General features: G+C 43.0%; 1 protein-coding gene across 6 annotated transcripts in view; it reads left to right on the forward strand.

Annotated features, from left to right (window-relative positions):
* FAXC (failed axon connections homolog, metaxin like GST domain containing) overlaps nucleotides 1-22298 on the forward strand; it is a 73137-nt gene that overhangs the window by 28526 nt on the left and 22313 nt on the right. For all 6 annotated transcript variants that reach the window (XM_077764758.1, XM_077764760.1, XM_077764757.1 and 3 more), the window contains one exon: nucleotides 3312-3535. In XM_077764758.1, the coding sequence (XP_077620884.1) occupies nucleotides 3312-3535 (224 nt within the window). The remainder of the gene's footprint in view (nucleotides 1-3311; nucleotides 3536-22298) is intronic.

A 22298-nucleotide genomic window follows, 5' to 3' on the forward strand; every position in this document is an offset into this window, starting at 1 on the left:
TTGATTGTAATGATGTGGAAGCATGTGTAAATGAGGTTTGCTACCTGCAGTGATTGAGTCAGGAATCCATGAGTGACCCATTTTCTTTGGTGTTTAAAGTTTGTACCCACTTCACAGGGGTTGACCCTTATAGAGCCTGCCTGGCCCTCGTTTGCTTCTCTTCCCTGACACTGGCCTACGGTATTGGGAACAGGGAGGGAACGGGGAAGGAAATCAAGAGCAGAGTGGGAAAGAGAACAGAGGAAGACCAGTTTCTCAGGTTACCTCTAGCTACAAACTTCCAAATCAACCCACTGTTCTTCTTCTGTGCCCTCCATTCAACTTGCTAAGGCAAGTAGAGAACCTTACACCATTGCCTTGGTTAGGATTCGTCCAGCGTAGCTGTGTGACCCAGAACAGCTGCCTCTTCCCTCCCCATCTGCTACTCAAACCCATTTGTCGTCCAGAGCTCTCTCTCCATCGCTGCATCCTCATTCTGTGCCCGTGAAGTCACTAGGCAGGAACCCTGAACCTCTCTGCAGCCCCTCACCTCTTGCAACACTTCCTTCCTCTCCATCTCCAAGAACTTAGTGTCTCTGTTCCTCTCCAAGCTGGCCCTTCCAGCCTGGCCTTTTCACCTTCTTTCTTGCTCCTTGAGCTGTGGATTTCCTAATACCACTCCTTACCCTAGAAACTTTCTTAGGTGACCCCTTTCCTCCGACAGCTTTAGAACTCTCACTGACATGCCCTCACCCGCAAATTCTCTATCTTGAGTCTAAACCTGTCTCCTAGTTCTCAACCTCTGGATGTTTTCACTTGGGGGTTTCATGGGACCTTCAAGTGCAACAGCTTAATGCATCTTTCATCACCTAAATCCATTGTACTTGGTGTGTGCCCACGCATACTGGCAAATGGTATTGTTATCCTCTTAAACCATCAGCCTGAGAGAAAATACCTAATCTCTCCTTTTACCTAATCCATCAGTCAATAGACTCTTTTTCTCAAATCTCAGGGTTTCTCCTCTGCATTCCTGTATACCTCCCCCCCTCCACCCCTGCAAATTGCCCTAGTTCTTGGGCATATTTGCCAGTCTTCAAACAGCCTTTCTACCTATGGTTTCTCCACTTCCAGCGCTTCCTTTATATCGACACAAATCTTGTTACGTTTCTTGTCTGCTTAAAACTTTTTGGTGGTTAAACTTTACTTCCAAAATAAAGTTCAGCAACCTTTGTCTCTGGCCCATCCGTATCTGGGTCTGGCCCACCCTTCCAGCCTCTATTCTTACAGGCTTCCCCAGGCCTCCTGTGTCCCCTAGCCAGTGCTCTTCACACTCCCTCCTTCTCCCCCTCTCCCTTTGCTCTACCTGGGAGCTTCTGTTCATCCTTCAGGACCAGTTATGCGTATCATAAAATCTGTATATTTGTCTACAAAGAAGGTACTTTTTCCCCCCAGATCAACCTGTCAGTGTAGAGCCACCATATTCCTCATTTTTACTCTTTAGATGCTTATTGGATGCTATTACCTGGTCACACCTATCAAGATAATTCAGTTTTATTCTCAGATCATGGACTTGCAAAATAATCAAGGATGCTATACCCCTTTTATTGTGTATTTCAATCTAGTACAATTAGAATCAAAGTGCTGAATTATTCTAATGGAATGTGAAAATTGATACCTTAATTACTGCAGGTGTAAAAAGAAGAGCAAGTAGGAAAGTATTCAGTTTGTATGTTTATAAAGAATTTACTAGAATGTGAGATCTTTTATGTCAAAGGATGACAGTTGACTGTTCAGACTGTACGTATTTGTTACCATTGCAATGTACTTTTTCCTGTTTTCAGCAAAGTCCATTCTTTGACTCAATACTTTATTTTGAGAAATTCATAAAAAAGAAGTACACAAAGCTTCCTAACAAGATTTGTAAGCATTCTTTTAAAAAGGTACCAAAGAAGAGTTATGGTTACGGTTCAGAGAGTATGTTGAAATTGGCTATAGGACTTTTCAGTAAAAATCAGGAATGCTTAAAATTTTTTAGAGAAGTCTTCCCTTTCTTATTTTCTTTCTTTCTTTCTTTTCTTTTTTTGTAGAGTTAAGAACATGGGAAAGAATAGAATTATATAAAATGATAAACATTTCAGGGACTCTGTTTTTCTTTTAAAAGGATGAGGTCGAAATGTAGCTATAATTTATTACAATTACTTGTGTTCTCTCTGCAAACATATTTTTTCACTCTCATTTTTTCAAAGTGACCATCATTACTCTGTCAATTAACACTAGGAGTAGACATGACTGTCCGTCTATCTTTTATTGCTCATTATGGGGGAAAACTAAAATATCTTACATCTGTACTCTCACCACTACACTTTCCTCAGCCTTCAGCAGGAAACCATTTTTATTTCTATCCACCAGCATTCTTAGCCGTAGAAACAGTCCTGCCATTGCACAAGTTCAAAGAACAAAGTCAGTGTCGGCCTGAGGCTGCAGCCAGCACACCACACCGACAGCGAGTAGCTGCGTAGCTGTCTGTGCGCAGAACGTGGGAACTCCCGGCCAGAGCGTTTGGCCACATGCACCACCCAGATGGGAAAAACAACTCAACTCAGTTCCTTTGGTATTTGTGTTCACTCTAAGAGCCCTGGGGAAACAAACGGAAGCAGAGTCGATTTTCTGGAGAGCAAATCCTATACATAATATTTATAATTTATATAGTTTATAATAAACACGGGCAGGTCTACCTACTCCCTAATCCCCTGTCAAAAAGGCAGAAGTTTTCCTTTTTAAAAAACCCTTTGCCACTGTAGAATGTAAAATGCACACACAAATCGTACAAAATTTACAAAGTGCAGCTTAATTCATTACCACAGAGCATATACCTGCATATTCCATCACTTAGATCAAGAAGGAGAGTGAAGCCAGCACCGCAGTCACTGTGCCTCCCTCCTGGTGTCCCTGTAGGCACATACTGTCCTGCCTAAAAGCCTCTTGTAGTGGGTTTCTAGTATTTTCTGAGGGGTTGTCTCAGAGGAAGCAGAAGCGAGCCTTGGGAGGTTGGGGGGTGGGCGAGGGTCTGAGGGCGGGTGCCAAGAGAGGTTTGCTGGAATTGTAGCATGGCCTCGTTACCTGGATTTGTCTTAGTTTCTCTTCCAGACCCGAAGTCTAGGCCCTGACCAGAAGCCGTTGTACTATCTGCTATGCACGCTGCTCTTTGTAAAAGCTGCGCTGACTCATTTCCTCCGGAGTGTGCTAACTTCTGACGCACTCACTGGAAATGGCCTCTGTGGAGCTGACATGTATCTAATGCCCGCTAGTAACCTGTTTCCACACAATTCCAGGACGTTAGCTTATTGCCAGTGGGTGGACAATCTCAATGAGACCCGGAAGATGCTCTCTCTTAGTGGTGGCGGTCCCTTCAGTAACCTGCTGAGGTGGGTCGTGTGCCACATAACGAAAGGAATTGTGAAGCGCGAGATGCACGGCCACGGCATTGGCCGCTTCTCAGAGGAGGAGATTTACATGCTGATGGAGAAGGACATGCGGTCCTTGGCAGGGCTCTTGGGTAACGTACCACACCTTCTATTCTACGTTTTCTGTCCTTGCTGTTTGCATGATTAGTAAAGCACTGTTAGCGTACTGATTGAAAGTTTTATTTTGGTCGGTTTCTTTGCTCCCACGTGTACGCTGCAGTCCCCCCTCCCTCATTTAACCAGATCACCTCATTTCCAGGAGCAAGTGTCCCTCTTCCCAGTCGCTAGTGCGAGGCAGTCTCGCGCGGCGGGCGGCAAGCAGAGGATGTAGCACACGGCTGCCGGAATCGCCGCTGGCCTCTCAGCGGGTGTTGGGAGTTGAGGCTTGTTCTGAGCAGGGCAGCTCGTCCACGTGTAAACAGGCCAAGTGCTTGCAGAGTCAACCGTGTGTCCGGGGACATCAAGCTAACAGAAAGGCTGACGGCGCTGGTTCCCACCCATCCGGTGTGCACGTGCTGCATGTCCTTTCTCAGGTTTCGCATTTGCAAGCTTAGTCCTCCTCTTACTAGCAGAGCACGTTGCACCTCTTCTGATTTTGCATTTACTGCACACGGTGGGTTTAACTGTGCTTGGGACCCCTCAAAGAGAAGCCCGGAGCAGCATGGGTCTGGGCAGGTGAGGCTACAGAGTGCGGAGTTAATGGGTCCTTTCTTACTTCGTTGGACACTGGAGGTGGCTGGGCCAATGCGATTCTGTACTGAGCAGAGCTTGAGTCTTAACTATGTCAGTTAGTAAGCACATCATTCGAATTCAGGAGCTCCTGTGTGTGAAATGATGTTTTGTCCTGGAGACAACTAGTGTACAGGGAGCCAAGCCCTCTGTGTGACTAGCCGTAGGATCTAGTCATCTGCGACTGCTTATTTTGCCTGGTGGAGGTGGTTTTTTTTTTTAATTAAAACAAAATTTTTAATGTTTGTTTATTTTTGAGAGAGAGAGAGACAGAGTGCAAATAGGGGAGGGGCAGAGAGAGAAGGAGGCACAGAAGCTGAAGCAGGATAAGGGCTCTGATCCATCAGCACAGAGCCCACCACAGGGCTGGAATTCAGGAGCTGTGAGATCATGCCCTGAGCCAAAGTCGGACACTAAACTGACTGAGCCACCCAGGCACCCCAAGGTGGGTTTTTATTAACTTTTGGCCTCCTCATCTCCATCCTATTTTTTTTTANACACGGGGCTCGAACCCACAACTGTGAGATCATGACCTGAGCTGCAGTCAGCCGCTCAACCTACTGAGCCCCTCAAGTGCCCCCCTCATCTCCATTCTAGAGCACACTGGGTTCCTCACCTCCTCTAGGAAGTGGGGTTTGGGGTTTGTTTTGTTGAAACCCATCTGGTGCTCCAGGAACTGGGGGCTGTGCTAGGTATAACCTGCCCCTACAGGATGACTCACTCTGGCTCCTTCCCTGCGCGGCACTCCAGATGTTTATGAGACCGGGAGTCCTCCCCTGAACCCTGGCCTGCAGGCGGGGATCCCAACTGCATGGCCAGCTCTCTGCCAGTTTTCTTTTGTGGAGGTTTGCTGCTGGCTTCTGCTCTACTCAGACATTCAAAAGCAGTGCATGGTTTGAGGACTGATGCTGTCTGGACCTTCTGGTGCTTTACCTCTCCGGGCCCAGAAGGGCTTGCCTCTTGTAGGTATGAATGGGATTAGCCTCAAGTTCACCTTGTTCCAATGGAAACAGTACTGGACTTTCAGTCTCACAGGGCAGGCCTGCAGTGGGTCATTTCCTCCTTTGTAACAGCTCTGTCCATTCCCAGCTTCCTTTTTAGCTCATGCTGTCAGAGCCCCAGCAAGCCAGGCATTTAGCCCTCAAAGTTAAGACAGAGATTATGCCAGGAAAGTGCTGCTCTTCTCTAAAAACTTAACAGTGTTGGTTTCTTAACCAGGGAGGGGGTGATCACCACTTTCTGGAGCGCTTTGGTTGGGAGAACCATGGAGCAGGGTGATAGCAATAAGAATAAGTGTTAAGTGTCTAACTTGGGCTTAGGCCATGATCTCACAGTTCTTGGGTTTGAGCCCATCATTGGGCTCTGTGCTGACAGCTCAGAGCCTGAAGCCTGCTTCAAAAAAAACATAAAAAAAAAAAAAAAAAAGAAGAATGGAATATTTCCATGTTTGCTTCAAAAAAAACATAAAAAAAAAAAAAAAAGAAGAATGGTAACTGTCCATGTTTCTCTGGCGCTTAATGACTTAGTAAAACACTTCTTCCCCAGTCCCGGTGAGATGGGAGGTAGATCTATTATTGATAGCTAGGGTGGATACCTGGCAAATATTTCAAACAGCAAGTCTAGATGATTTCCTGAAATGAGAAATTGACTCGGTTACTTGAAAAGAGTTTGCTGGAGTTCTATTCCATGTGGGGGCGTAGGGAGCAGTCTAGTTTCTCATAGAAGAAGTACTTTTTCTGCCTTTGGGGAGGGAGAGGCTCTTTGGCTGAACATCAGAGTTTTTCTTACTAAATGAGATGAACAGCATTACCTTTCCCCTCCCCTGGAGATATAGCTTACTTTAAGATGCCTAGGAGGCTGAAAATGCATAATGACTTTTGTTAAAGTAGTTCAAGATTTGGGAAAATTGTCCAGGGATGTATTTGCCTCATCAGGAAAAATTAATTATTGATGTTTCAGTTCAATTGACTTCAAGGATTGAATACCTTCTCTGTGGCAGGAGTTGGGGAATACAAAAATGAAGAAGAGATTGTCCCCTCTCTCAGGTAGCTTATACCTGTTCACTGGGAGAGATGAACTTATAACTAGGAAGAGGCATAGCTGGTGGCCTGGTGTTTTTTTGCTTGTTTTTTTTGTTTGTTTGTTTGTTTTTTGTTTTGTTTTTTAATGGTCTCTGAGCTAAGACTGGTTTTACCATTAAAATATGAAGGAAAAAAATGCAACAGAGATCAAATATGGTCCAGAAAGCCAAAAATATTTACCATCTGATGCTCCGTGGAAGTTTGCTGACCTCTGCTCTAAATAAGTACCCATGTTCAAGTTGGGCCATGACAGGTCACATGACAGAGGTCTACGTGTGGTGCTCTGAAGACATGGTAAGAGCAGGGATGAAATGACAGGGAGTCGTGCTGGCCCCAGAAAGTAAATGGTTGTCCCAGGGAAGAAAATAAGGAAGGAGCATCTGGGCAAATCATGAGAAAAGGGGTCACAAGTGAGGGGCATTTTGGAATCATGGTCGAAATGAAGATGAAATAGTAGTTTAGGGCCATTTTATAAAAAGTAATAGTTATGCTGAAGGACTTTGTCATACAGAAAACATGGAGGTGGTTCAGATTTCTGAACGTAAGAGTGAAAGAGTCATATTTGTGATTTAGAAAAGAGGCACTGTTGGTGTCATAGTGAATGGGCCTGAGGGGGTAGGTGGTAGAGAGAGACTGAATAAAGGCAGTATATATCTATGGATGTAGTTTTAAAAATTGTGATTAAATTCAAATCAAAATAAACAATTAAATTTAAACAAAACAAAAATTAGTTGAAAAAAGATGATATCTTCATGTTGGAAAGGAGGAGACAGAATTTTTATTTATAGAAATGAAGAGATTATAGAGCTAAAACAATGGAGAATCAATTAATTACAGTTAATGAAAGAGTTCAACAGGTTTACAGAGTTACAGACATACAGATGGCTAACAGACACATGAAAAGATGCTCAACATCACTCATCAGGGAAATACAAATCAAAACTACAATGAGATATTACCTCACGCCTGTCAGAATGACTAAAATTAGCAACACAGGAAGCAAGTATTGGTGCGGATGTGGAAAAAGGAGAACTCTTTTTGCACTGATGGTGGCAATGCAAATTGGTGCAGCCATAGTGGAAATCGGTATGGAAGCTCCTCAGAAAATTAAAAATTGAACTAGCCTATGATCTAGGAACGTCACTACTGGGTATTTATCCAAAATATACACAAAAACACTAACTCAAAGGGATACATGCACTGCTCTGTTAATTGCAGCGTTATTTATAACAGCTAAGCGAGGGAAGCAGCCCAAGTGTCCATCAGTAGATGAATGGATAAAGATGGTTCCATAATATAATGGAATATTATTCAGCCACAAAAAGAATGAAATCTTGCCATTTGCAACAACATAGATAAAGCTAGAGAGAAATACGTCAGTCAGAAAAAGACAAATACCATATGATCTCACTCATGTGGAATTTAAGAAACAAAACAAACGAGCAAAGGAAATAAAAAGAGAGAAAGAGAGGCGGAACAAGAAGCGGACTCTTAATTATAGAGAACAAGCTGATGGTTACCAAGAAGTGGGTGGAGGGAGAGGAGAAATAGGGGATAGGGATTAAAGAGTACACTTATCATGATGAAATAAAATAAAATGATAAAAAGTTTACAAAGTAGTAAACATGTAAACACCTTGATATCTAAAATAACAATTAGAAAATATAATTTAAAATTTCCATTTATAATAATAAAAAATCAAAATATTAGAAATACGATGTATGAGAAATATTCAGGACCTATAGAAATAAAATTAAGCAGTCCTAATAAGAGACAGAAAGTTTTTTAGAAAATGGAGAACATACCTTCATTTATTTATTCAAGAGCGATGCCTCTGGAGCCAGAGGTCAAACCTGACTCCATCACTTCCTCACTCTGTGACCTTGGGCTAGTGTCTTAACTTCTCTGGGCCTCAGTTTCCTTATGTATAAAACGGGGACAATAATGGTGAAAAGTAGCACACGTAAAGTGCTCAGAATAGTGCCTGGCACGTAGTAAGCAGTCAGGTAACAAGCAAATGTAAAGCACGACTTTGATGAGGACAGGAAGGAGAGGCTCATGGTGCTGTGAAGGCCAGTAATGGGGGGAGGATTGTCTAGTGGTCAGTGCTAATCCCCATTCAGTTCTGCATGTTTCCATGTCCCCGTTGGGAAGGTGTGTGGTTTGAAGCAGAGATACTACATGTAGTGGATGCCTGACTTTCACCTCATGCAAGAAGTGCATCTGTCATCGATTTCGATCCCCTCCCCAAAGGGCGAGCATCAAAAAAGCATGGAGGATGTAAAAATCAAGAGCAAAAAGGTTAGGTTTGTGGGAAGCAGCGTATGAGAGAAGGATTTCTGGAGTCGGACCCCCGGGGTTTGCATCTTGGGCTCCACCACTTACCAGCTGTGTGACTTCCCGTGAACAACTTGAACTTTTTCATCTATAGAAGGGGGGTCAGGACAATGTCTTGATCATACGGTGCGAAGACTCAATGAACATTTATATAATGTACTTTCCATAGCATTTGGAAAACGATAAATAAGTATTAGCTATTATCATTATCACTGTCACAGATTTTGTATGTAACACAACCCCATTAAGAACATTGTTTCCTGGGGGAAAAGCCTAAAAACACCTTTTCTCTGATTTTTATATTTATTGTTAATTGTAGAAACTTGGGAAGGTTCAGAAGGGCACAGAAAAGGAAACAAAGTCACTGTAATATTATTACTTACTGCTAACCACAATTGTCATTTTGGCATATGACGTTTCAGTATTTATATGTGTAATTTTGAATCACATATATGTATTTGTGTGAACACACACATACATGCACATAGTTTTCCAATCTGTCTTTTCCTCACCTAATATATTGCAAATATTTTTTTCTATACTGTAAATTCTATGTGCCTGGTTTTGCACTTGGTGCTATTAATACTGACGTAAAACTCATCAGCCAAAACCCCACTTTGCCTTCTGCCTATTTTATGTTTCTTTTTTTATTAAGATTTTTAAAAATTTATTTTGAGAGGGAGACAGCATGAGCAGGGGAGGAGCAGAGAGAGAATCTCAAACAGGCTCTGTACTGTCAGCCCAGAGCCTGATGCAGGGCTTGAACCCATAAATCCCGAGATCATGACCTGAGCCAAAGTTGGATGCTTAACTGACTGAGCCACCCAGTTGCCCCTACTCAAGGCTTCTTTGAGGAGGTGACACTTCAGCTGGACTCTGAAAGGTAAGCTGGAGTTAGGCAGGCATGTGTGTGAGGGGCAGGAACCAGGTAAGGCAGGAGGCTGGCATGGAAGACAGAAGGGACTTCACATGAGAAGGCTCTGACATGAAAAGCAGCTGGGAGCCCTCAAGGAGTGAAAAGATGGCTGGTGTGTTAGAAACTGTGTGAGAACCAAAGGCATGAGGTAGAGGTAGACAGGGGCTAGGTCACATGGTCTTCATATCACTTAAATAATCTCGGGCTGTGTTCTAACAGCAATGGAGGCTGTTGGAAGTTGAGAGTAGGGAGGTGGCATGCTCTTATTTACAGTTAGTGTGCTAGAGGAACCAAGAGTGGATTTATTTGGGGGCCCAGTGAGGAGGTTGTTGAGGTCCAGGAAAAATAAGATGGCGTTGTAGATTACAGCCATGGTGCAGATTTGGACATAAAATGATGGATTAGAGCTATATTCTAGAGACAGGGTTGACTACAATTTGGTGACTTGATATGTGTGTGGGGGGGGGAGGAGGAGAAGTGGTGATGAGAGGGCAGGGGTAAGGAGTAACCAAGTTCTTGACATGAAAACGTAGTGAACAAATAACCATTCAGAGTTGGAGAACGCTGGAGAAGAGGGGCAGATCATGAATTTCAGGTGTGGGTATGCTGAGTGAGTCTCAGATCCCTGTGAGGTGGATGCGAGTGGAGACGAAGCATATGATAAAGATGCCCTTTTGAATCAGTACAAAAAACACAAATTATTCAGTAAATGGTGTTGGGACAGCTGGCTGACCATGTGGAACAAAATATGTACGGTCCCCCGGACTTTATGTCATACACCTGAATAAATTCCATATGGATTAAGTATTTAAATGCAAAAAATGAAACCATAAAGGTGTCAGGATAAAATATGGGAAACATTGATATAATCTTGAACTTGGGAAAGTTTTTCTAAATATGGTACGAAAGGGAAAAGCAACAAAAGAAAAGTTGAATTGCTAGGTTTCTTGAGAAAAATAAAACCTCCTGGATGTCAATAATCACCATAAATAAAGTTAAAATTGAAATGGAAAGCTGGAATAATGTTTGCAGCATGTGAAAAAGGAATTAATGTTACTATTTGAAGAACTTGTACAAGTCAGTAAGAAAAGTACATGTTTGCAGGAGAGAACTGGGCAAAAGACATAAAAAGAGAATTTGGAAAAACAACACAAATGATGAATAAATACATGAAAGGCATTCAATCTCTAGTAATCAGAGCAATTAAAATTAACAAATGAGGTACCACCCTGTCAATCACATTGGCAAAGTGTTTTGTTTGTGTGTGTGTGTTTTAATGTGACATATTGCTGGAGGTGGGAGGGAGACACTGACATACTCTACTGCTAGAAATAAAATCTAGTACCTACTAGTACTGCAGTTGAGTTCCACAGTTTCAAAAGTCATAACATTTCACATATTTACTTATTAAATAATTAAAAAAACCCCAGGAATCAAAGCTCTGAACCTTAACAGGAAGAAACCTAATAGAGATAAACGTCAAATTCTGAACTTAGGTCCCCAAATTGAATTCCACAAATATGGGGGCAGGGGGAGAAACGTGCGTAAAAGAGACTTCAGGATTTTAGTGGATTTCATTCTCAGTATGTCACCAGTGTGATGGACTGTCAAGGAAGCCAAAAAAACCTAGCCTTTTAAATGCTGCTTAATGTTTCAGCTTAAAAGATGTTTCCTTAAGGAAACCTTTCTGGATCTTTGTCTCAGTGTGTCAGGCACATCTGTTCCTTCTTCCAGGTACTTGGTGCTTTCTTCCTCAGAGCACTCCCTGTACCTTCTTTTAATGTTTTAATGGTTTGGTTTGACTGTCTCCTCAGCTCGACTGATTTTTTTTCTGTCTCTAGGGCCTGAGTGCCACACACACTAGGCATCCACCAAGTGTTTGTTGAAGAAGTTCAATGCTAGGTTCTGGGATCCATCTTTTTTTTTTTTTTTTTTGAATCCCAAGCAGGCTCTGCATTGTCCGCACAGTGCCTGGGGCGGGGCTAGAGCTCACGAACTATGGGATCGTGACCTGTGCTGAAATCAAGAGTCAGACGCTTCACTGACTGAGCCACCCAGGTGCCCCTGGGATCCATCTTTTCAAGGATCTTGGTCAAACTAGGGTGTATGCAGAGAAATGTGGTTAGGAGGGTGTTAGTCTCAAAATAGTTTCATGCAAGGAGTTTGAGGATCCTCGGGAAAGATGGTCTGCAGAAGCGAAGATGTATGGGTCACGTACCAGCTTTTTAAAAATACTGGAAAGGGGTAGTGACTTAGGTGTTGCAGCAGATGGTGGACATGTTTGGGGAGAGGGGAGGAGGACACAGGAGAAGGTGGAGTGTGTATGTGGGGGAACGACCCTAGATTACAACTCAGGGTGAGGCTGCTCTTTTTTTTTTTTTAATTTTTTTAAAATTTATTTTTGAGAGAGAGAGACTGCATGAGCAGGGGCGGCATGAGCAGGGGCAGGTCAGAGAGAGAGGGAGACATAGAATCCGAAGCAGGCTCCAGGCTCTGAGCTAGCTGTCAGCACAGAGCCCGACGTGGGGCTCAAACCCACGAGTCATGAGATGATGACCCAAGCTGAAGTCACTCTTTAAAACAGACCTGTCCTGCGGCGCCTGGGCAACTCAGTCAGTTAAGCGTCCGACTTCGGCTCAGGTCATGATCTTATGGTTTGTGGGTTCGAACCCCGCGACGGGCTCTGTGCTGACAGGTAGCTCAGAGCCTGGAGCCTGTCTTTGGATTCTGTATTTCTCTCTCTCTGACCCTCCCTTGCTCACGCTGTCTCTCTCTCTAAAATAAAGACATTAAAAAAAATAAATAAATAAAGCAGACCTGTCCTAAATTGGAAGGGCTTGTCTTCTGATGTGGTAGGAGTGGCTGTTCTTCAGAATTACTCTGAGGTGAGCTTGCCGACCACCATCAAAATAGCTGAGGTGTCTTTTTATAAGTGATGAGATCTCTAATTAGAGATGGTCTCTAGGGGATCCTTCTGGTTCTGATGGTTTATGATTTTATATTGGCTCTCTAGAGAGGAGAGCAGAGATGACTTTCCAAGCTACAAAACAGGGCAGAGGCCAGAGTAGAAGTCGCTCAGGTTCCGGTTGATCTCTGGGACTATGATTTATGGTAGGTTGTCTCTCCTGCCTTCTGAAGGTCTGGTCCCTTAAATGATCTGTGTGTATCTCTCTTGTTATTAAATTTATTTTATAAACAGTGGTTGGTTTCCAATAAACGTCTCTTCTAACTTTCCACTTCTTTGAACGTTATTTTTACTCAAAGGTTTATGAACAGGGGAAGTTTGTTTTTAAGTGAGTTTGGGAATAGGCTATTTTAAGAGCTACTCTCCCGACCCTGTTTAATTATATTATACAAACAGCACTCCATTCACATTAGGCGTTTAGGCCTAGGCTGGGAACTCCCTGGGACACAGCAGCCATATGGTGCCACCTAGTGAGGGTGATGGGCTATGGAAGCCTTCTGGACTATGTTTGAGAAAAAGATGAGAAGCATGAGGTTATATATCACATATGAGCACATGTAGCATATGTTGAGGACAGAGGAATAGAGACATAGAAGTAATTATGCCTGGGGTGCCTGGGTGGCTCAGTTGGTTAAGTGTGTGACTCTTGGTTTCATTTCAGGTCATGATCTCACTGTTTGTGGGTTCAAGGCCCACATCGGGCTCCATGCTAAGAAGGATTCTCTCTACCTCTCTCTCCTCCTCCCTTGCATGCTCTCTCTCTCTCTTAAAATAAATAAACAAATAAAATCTTTAAAAAGTAAAAGAAGTAATTATGCCTGTCAATCTAGCTAGAAAGATGAAACACACAAATAAAAGAAGAAAATAATAGACACTAAAGGGAATGTTTTGGAACCTCAGAGCATTAGTGTTTCCTAATACAGTTTCCAAGCCCTTTCCAAATTACTGTCACCTACCTAGCGTAATGGTGGTTCTCAGCACTGATTACACATTAGAATCACCTCAGGGGCTTATAAAACACAGCTACACAGGCACTAGGCCAGGCCAAATAATTCAGATCTCTGGGAGGGAGGTCTGGGAAAAGGTGTTTTTTAAACTCAGCAAGTGATTCTAATGTGCCTGTAATCTAATCTAGAGCATCCAAGGCCAGCTTGGGTGCCAGGAGGAGGGACTGGGTGGGTAGAGAGCCATGGAAAGGGCCCCAAGAGGGGCCTGAGCCTTGGTTTGGCAGCTATCAAAAGGGAGAAAATTCAGAACAAACGGAGCCTACTTTGTTCAGTTTTGTGTCCGGGGTAACCCTGGTTGGGTGTGTGCGCGCGGTGCTTCACACAGCCTTTCCTTCTTCCTATGTTGAAAGCCTGGTAGGCTGATTTTTTATGAGGATAAATTTTAGACATGTAGATACATTACAAACATTTTTAAATGTTTATCTTTGGGAGAGAGAGTACGCACGTGCAGTTGCGTAAGCATAGGGCAGGGGAAGAGAGAGAGAGAGAGAGAGAGCGCGCGAGCGAGCAATGGTGGGGCTCAAGACTATAAACCACGAGATCATGACCTGAGCCGAACTCGAGAGTCGGATGCTTAACCTCCTAAGCCTCCCAGGCACCCCACAGATATGTTTAAAGATTTTCACAGCATCTTCAAGATGTTGTATCTTACCACACTTCTGAGAGCTAGTTATTTTACAGATGAGAAAGCCCAGCGAGGGTCAGAGAGGCAAAGGACTAGGTCTCAGGCCGCTAAGCTAACAGTAACGCTTTTTTTTGGCTCTAGTATAACTTCTGGATGTTTGCATTAGTGGCTTGTTAAAATCACATGCAGGGATAGTAATAATTTGAGTTGGAAATCATAAATTCTGTTGTTACCTCTATTGATTGGGTTCCAGGGAGTGCCTGAGCGTTTCTACATGTTCCTCCTGGAGTCCTATACTCCCCTCCTGAAGTGGAAGTGACTTACTCTGGCAGGTCTATACATCTTCTTCAGGAACTCTAAATTGCTTGCAGGCCAGTAATGGGCATCAATGCTTCTTTTCAGGAAGTCTAGACTTCCAGAAGGAGGAGGGAGGAATGGATGGACAGGGGGCCATGGTGTCCTTAAATAGCCAGGGGCTGGTGGGGCCAGGCCCTTCTCATGGTATTTGCACCCTCCCAGGGCCTAGGCAGTTGTGGCCCAGATTGTGGCTAGTTTCTTTTGCATTTTCATTGTTGCTATCTCAGTTGGCACAAGTATGTTGGTTATTCATGAAAACAAAAAAAAATGACTTTTAGCAGAATAAAATTAAATGCAAATGAGTCCTGAGTTTTTAGACATCTTTGTGGCTTATTTAGCAGCACAGATTGGTTGGTCTAATTCTGACAGAAGTGATCTGGTCTCTACTTTACCCTGGGGGCGTTCTAGCGATTTCTTCCTCTGAGAAAAGTGTCTTTGACTTTGTGTTTAAAATTTCAGGGTTCCAATTCCTGAATGATTGGAATAAAAGAATGAAAAATTCACAAGATAGCACCGTGTAGATAATACACTTTTAAAGTCTTTACTGGTACACATCCCTTCCTATTGCCAGATACGGAAGGCCCTCTGCACCTGTGTTCTGATGGGCTGATTTGCCTGGATCACTGCATCGACTACCTAACTCGGGGAGGCATTATAATAAATGATGACCTGATGTATTGTAATACATCATTTTTATTTAAAAATTTCAATTTATATTAAAAAGACTGATCAGTAGGGGTGCCTGGGTGGCTCAGTTTGTTGAGCATTAGACTCTTGATTTTGGCTCACGTCATGATAGCTCGATTTTGAGATCGATCCCTGAATCAGGTTCTCTGCTGACAGCGTGGAGCCTGTTTGGGATTCTCTCTCTCTCTGCCCCTCCCCTGCTCGTGCATACTCTCTCTCAAAAATAAGTAAATCGACTTAAAAAAAAAAAAGACTAAACAACATTTAAAACAATGGAAAAAATTTAGATATTGTCATTCTATTACCTAACTCAGTAACAATATTCTATCTTTATCTTCCACATGTAAATTCTTAGGAAATATATCTGATGTATACATATCTTTGTATTCTCATTTTTTAAAGCAGATGGTAAAATTAAATATGCTTCACTTTGGAGGAATTATTTACTTTAAGTAGACTCAGAGGAGTGAAATTACTGGGTGGAAGGTCATGAACATCATTAGGTCTGTACCTAGGCATTGCCATGAAGTTTTCCGAAAGACAAGCACAGATTCGCAAAGTAACCAGTAAAAGATTGAGGTACCAGTTTCACGGAAGGCTTATGAGTAACGGGTCTGATCCCTAAAATAAAAAAAAAAAGTTGGCCACTTTTTTCATTATAAACTGTTACCTTAAGGTTGCTTTGTATTCTGATTCTTTAATCACCTCTAAGATATATTTTTATCCTTTTTATTTTCTCGTTTCTTATGTGAATTCGCTGTTCCAATCCTTTGTCAATTTTTCTGTTGAATTTGAGGTTTCCTTTAACATGTAATTGATCTATTTACATCTGACAGATCTACTCTCAGTGATGTTTGAGGCAAGTTATTTTCTCAGTCTCGCTTGGAATCTTAAAGATTTATGTAGATGGACAGCCAGACCCAAGGTTATCCTCTTCAATCCTGACCCCACCATAGGCATCCATAGTGCTTGTGTGGGCCTTTGTCTAACACCTCGCAGCCTCGACCCTACCCTGCAGTGACCTCTGCTCCTTCCACAGAGCTGCCTGCCTTCTTCCCTGGACCAGCTCCGGACTCAGAGGGCACCTGGTGCTGTTGACCTCTGACCAGGGCCTGAGAGCCTGCGAGCGCACCCTGAGCAGCCCATCTCACTCCCACACTTGATCACTGATTGTCTCTCAATCTCAGGCTTCTCTTTCACCTTCTCCCCACCCTGCCATTTTGTTAGCCCCTCCACCCTTCCCCTGTTTACTGCACTGTCACTCAGCCTAGCCCGACATCCATGATGGAAGCTATTCTCATCCCCTCGCCCAGCCCTTCGCCTCCCCCATCCTGCAGTGGTGCAGTCAGCCTGGTCAGCCTCAGCCTCCTCACTCTGCGGAGTCCCGCCCCCTCCCACCCTTCCCTCTTCAGGAGTTTGAGTTCGAATTCTCTTTTCTCTCTTCAACCTGTATTTCTTTACAGGCTCCTCCTACTTACACAGAAGTCTCTCCCTTCCCTTATTTCAGGCTTTATTTGGAAGTAGGAAACGTTAACCTGAGGGAGAGACTCTGAGGAGTGTCTCTGGTCCTCTGTAAGACCCATGGAAATGAGGTTTCTTGAGTGTGTTGAAGAACAAAGGATTCAGGCTTTTTCTTTCTCTGGAGGCTTCACCCTCCATTTTCAAGTCGCAGATTCCTGGGCACCCCCTGAGGAGGCATTAGTGTCTTGCTGTTTCAGGCTGTGTCCCGGTTCTTGGCTATAACCTACGAACCCAATGCAGGCACTTACTCTGTAGGAACTCATTAGTGCTTGCAGTGATCCTTCCCACGAAGAAATTTAGGCATAATGAGGTCCCCTGCCCAAGGACACCCAGTTGGTAAATGGCGGAGCTTAGATTTGAACCCAAGTGGTCTGGGAGAAGCCAGAAAGCTTTGCAGAACACTTTTTAGCCTTCATCTTACTTACTGGATCTGTCTGACCCTTCTTTCCTGCTTTTCCTTTGCAGGTTCCTTAAATACTGATGGTAAAGGGAGTGAAAAATCCTTTTCTATCTTTTAAAGTCTTCCAGCTGGACTAAAAGTTAAATTTGCTTGAGATAGATTAACTGGATTAAAAAAAACCCAGTTTTTAAATAATGTTTATATTTGAGAGAGAGAGACAGAGACAGAGCACAAATGGGGGAGGGGCAGAGAGAGGGAGACACAGAATCCAAAGCAGTCTCTGGGCTCCAAGCTGTCAGCACAGAGCTGGGCGCGGGGCTTTGAACTCACAGACCATGAGATCATGACCTGAACCGAAGCTGGGCGCTTAACTGACTCAGCCCCCAGGCCCCTCAACCCCCCCCCCCCGCCCCAGTTTTATTACATACACACAGAGCCCTGATAATGAGATTGAGACCTAAAGAAATGACCACGGCAGGCAGTTTGTATAATTTTTGGACAAAGAGACAATAAATCTATGAGGAATTGATAGGAAAAAGAAAACTTGAGGAGCTTCAGTTAGTAAGGAATTCTAAACAGTATTTGGGCTACAGTAATAAATTAGTAAAAAGTAACACAGTTGTTTATACAGTCTTCTCGGCTCTAAATTTCCTGCCTCTGGTGGTAAGATCGTCTCTTTGCCTCCTGGTATAGGGAGGACACCTTTCACATGGGAGATTTATTTCTTGCTTTCAGGAGGAAGGAGGAGGGTCTTAGTGTCCTTGCATGGGCTTCTTTTAAGTAACTTTTACGTAAAATAATCAATATGCCAAAGTGGCACATTTTGGGGACAGCCTGCCGTTGGCCCCTACGGTGGTTCCTAGGATTCCATCCCCCACCTTCTGGTCATCTCCTGAGTCCAGCTGTTTTCTGTATCTGCACGTAGGTGTCCCACAGCCACCTCATTTCAGCACATCCTGAAAGAACTCCTCACCCTCCCACCAAACCTGTGACCTCCATGCGAATGGCATCGGCATCCGTTCAGTCATTCACGTTGGATGCTAAAAAGTTATTCTGTATTTCTCCTTTTCCATCATCTTCCACGTGGCTTTCAAAGCCTCTACTGCCAGAGCCCGGCCTGCTTTCCAATCTCATTTCTTAATCCTCATTCCTTGCCCATTATATGCCAGCCACACTGGTTTCTCTCTGCTTCACAAACCCACCAAGCTCTTTTCTGACCTAGGGCATTTGTCTTAGCTGTTCCTTGTGCCTAAAATTCTTGTCCTCAAGCTCTTTGCATTGCTAGATCCTCCTTGACATTTGCATATCTGGGTAAATGTCACCTCCACAGAGAGGCCTTCCCTGACTCACAGAGCGGTTTAGTGTAGCTGTAGGTCACCCCCTATCGTGTCACCTTACTTTAATTCTCTGTGTGGCACTTATCACTTATTGATTGACTTGTTTATCATCGCTCCATGTGATGTAAACTCCACAAGACTGGTGACCTTGTCTGTTCTGTTACTCCTGGTATCCCAAGCCTCCAGAGCTGTCTTGCATATAATCAAAATAATGTTGACAAGAGCTGATATTTATGGAGCATTGCCAATGTGCTTAAGCAAATAGTGATTCAATATATAATACTTAACCCTCGTATGGTAATCCCTACTTTCATAATATACATAATATATAGTACATTGATTATATAATATTTAATATATTATACATATTATATATGATATTTCATATCTACTATGAATATATAATATGTACATATAGTTTGTGTGTGTGTGTGTGTGTGTGTCCTCACACTAATATAATAACAATACCTATTTGCATATGATTTTGGTGAGAATTAAATGAGATAGGAACTATTCTCATTCATTCTCACCAAAAGTATTATCAGTATTATTATGCCTGGTTTGTAAATGAGGAAACTGAGGTACAAGTGGCTTACTAACTGACCTAAGATCACATAGCTAATAAGCCATGTGGTGGGGTCAGGCTTGGGCCCAGGAGTCCTTAGACCCAGGAGCTCTGTCAGTGCTTGCTCACCAAAGAAATGGATATACCTCATCACCAGGTGCTCACCACATGCCTTTCTCCTACCTCCTTTCTGCCCCATAGCTACAGGAGGGGTACGCACTGTCTCTTGCCTAGATTTTGCCACAGCTTCTTAGCTGATGTCCCTATCTCCAGGTCAGTTTTTTAATTCTGCTAGCTGTTTAATCTAAGATGTACATCAGAACGGTAGGCTCCCAGTCTTTTAGACTAAAATCCAAACTCCTTTTCTTTACAACTTGAATTCTGCTCACATCTCCATCCTCACTTCCTACTTCTCCCTCTCACACACATCGCTTTCTACCACAGCAAATCACCCTTGGATTCCTGAAGCGCACTGTGCTGTTGGGCAGTTCCATGGCTTCTCATCGGCTGTCTCCCTTGCCTTGCTTAGTTCCACAGATTCTTAAGTTTTATTTTTACTTAGAAACTTTCTTGATGTTCTCAACCTCCTCTAGCCCCATGGGGCTGCCTACATTGGATGTTTCTCTTCTCTCCTGTTTCATTTTGTAATGACTTCCATCCTGGAATACTATATTGTACTTGTCTGGCCTCTTTTTGTGTCCCCCACCCCAACTTTCCCCAAACCTTGCCTGAGAACATTATTTAGTATTTTGAAGGAAGTGGCTGACTGGCTTTCCTCTAACCCTGGTCCCTAACAGAAGGTCTGGTAAATAGTAGGCACTCAGTAGCTGTTTGTTGAATGAATACTAACTTCCAAAAGGAATTTGAGGCAATCCCCATGTAAGGGAGGTGAATACAACATATTGAACCATAATATAAAACTTTCAGGAACTGAGTGAAAAAATCATGTTCTTGGAATGTGTTCCTGGAATCAGGCACAGATTAACTTTGAGTTTTTTTGGCTACCAAGATAAAAAGGGAAACTTGAAGGGTGCCTGGGTGACTCAGTTGGTTAAGCTTCTGACTCTTGATTTCAGCTCATGTCATGATCCCACAGTTTGTGAGTTCAAGCTTTGTATCAGGCTCTGTGCTGACAGTGCAGAGCCTGCTTGGGATTCTTTCTATCTCCTTCTCTCTCTGCCCCTCCCCTGCTCTCTCTTTATCAAAATAAATAAATAAACTTAAAAGAAGAAGGGAAACTTGAACTCATAACTGAGATTCAGAGTCACATGCCCTATGGACTGAGCCAGCTAGGTGACCCTTATACACAGTGTTCTTGAATGTAAACAGTTATAAAAATTTTCCTAATAAAAGTTCAAGGTTAAGCATTGAATGTAGTTCCTATATACATATATATATATGTGTATATATATATATACATATATACATATATACATATATATATTCTGATACAAGTTATAAAGTTGGAACTTAGCCTAAAAGTTTTGATAACTTATCCTATAGCCATAGCACAGGCACCTCATAGANTATATATATTCTGATACAAGTTATAAAGTTGGAACTTAGAGAGCCTAAAAGTTTTGATAACTTATCCTATAGCCATAGCACAGGCACCTCATAGATCCACCGTTTGATATAAGATAGTTTTGGGGGGAGAAGTTGAGAGAGTTTTAGCTAGCCCTGAGGCAGCTATTTTATGTTTAATTCTTTTGGTGACTACCAGAGGTATAGGTCTTCCATGTTATGGAGAGTTTAAGAGAGTTCTCCTTGCATTAGAAACCAGGTGGTCCAGGCTTTGATGTCCTCTCATGGGAACTTAAGGTCCTGACCCATTGTGTTACCTGGTTAGAAGGCCATCTTACCTCCATGAAACAGTGAGCTATAGCCGTCTAGGACAGGGCCAAATAGTTCTTCATGAACTACTAGCTCAAGCACCTATACAAGCCCTTGGTTGAGCCCCAGAGTTCTAGATCCAAGAGTTCTATGCCATCAAGTATGGGAGGGACAACTTTGGTCTACAAGACTTAAGGGCAAGATATTATAAAAGTTGCCGTTCACTGAAAAATAGGTTTACTGAGTACCTGCTAGGTGTGGGGCATGGGGCTGGGCACTGGGGATACTGTGTTAGCTACCACTCAAGTAGGGCTCATCATCTAGTGTGATTTCTTTCTTTACTGATTTCACAATCTAGACAAAGTTGCAAAAAAAATCATTCTGATGAGACTTTCAGAGCATCTAGGTACCAAATAAACCTCCGAGTAGCTGAGTTCAGTAACCTGTTAGATGAGGATGGTTTAGTATTATCTACTTAAACGTTGAGGTTTTCTGCCAAATGTTATAATGTCATAAGACCTAGCCTAGTTGATACAATTTTCCCCCTTGATCCGTTATTAGCGAAAAGGGTGGTTTTGATTTTTTAATTAGGAAAATTTTCAGACACATAGAAAACAGAATAGTAGTCCAATGAATAGCTTTACAATCATCATCTTGATTTAATGGTTGTCAACATTTTGTTATATTTGCTTTAGCTATTTTTTTTTTTGGTGTGCTAGTATTTTAGAGTAAATTACAGATATCATGACATTTAACTTCCAAATGCTTTTGTATGTGGCTCTAATAGATTCCTCCTGTAGCAGGCAGCCTCCAAGACGGCCCCCAGTGATCCCTGCCTCCTGGTGTTCATCCTCTTGTATACTCCACCCCCCCCCCCCCCCCGAGTGTAAGCTGGATTTATTGATTTGCTTCCAACAAATAGGATATGGCAGAAGCAATGGGATATCCTTTCCAAGGTGAGGCTATAAAAAGGCTGTGGCTTCCATTTTGGGCATCTTCTCTCTCTTGCTCTTGCTCTCACTCGCTTGCTTTGACGGAAGCCAGCACTGTTGTGAGCTGCTCTTTGGAGAGGTCCGTGTGGCAGGGAATGAATGTCTCTGGCCAAGAGCCAGCAAGTACCCGAGGCCTGTGAATGAGTTTGGTAACAGCCTCCCTGCATCAAGTCTTGTGTTAACTGCAACCCTGGCCAACTTCTTCATTATAGCCTGTGAGATACCCTGAGCCCGAGGCACCCAGCTAAGGCAGCCTGGATTATGGACCCACAGAAACTGTGAGGTAATAAATGTTTGTTGCTTTAAGCTGCTGAGTTTTGGGGTACTTTGTTATTCAGCAATAAGAAATACACCTACGTAGCTCTGATCCTCTTAATCCCGGCAGGAGACTCAGTGACTGCTGAGTTGTGAAGAGTGACGCCAGGCTGTCAGAAGACGGAAGAATGCTTATCCCGCTATGGTGGGTGGCAGGTGGCGGATCTCATTTGCCTCACGTTTTTTAG

This window comes from Crocuta crocuta, unplaced genomic scaffold (assembly GCF_008692635.1).
Source record: "Crocuta crocuta isolate KB4526 unplaced genomic scaffold, BGI_CrCroc_1.0 scaffold194, whole genome shotgun sequence".
In the NCBI taxonomy this organism is placed as follows: Eukaryota; Metazoa; Chordata; class Mammalia; order Carnivora; family Hyaenidae; genus Crocuta; species Crocuta crocuta.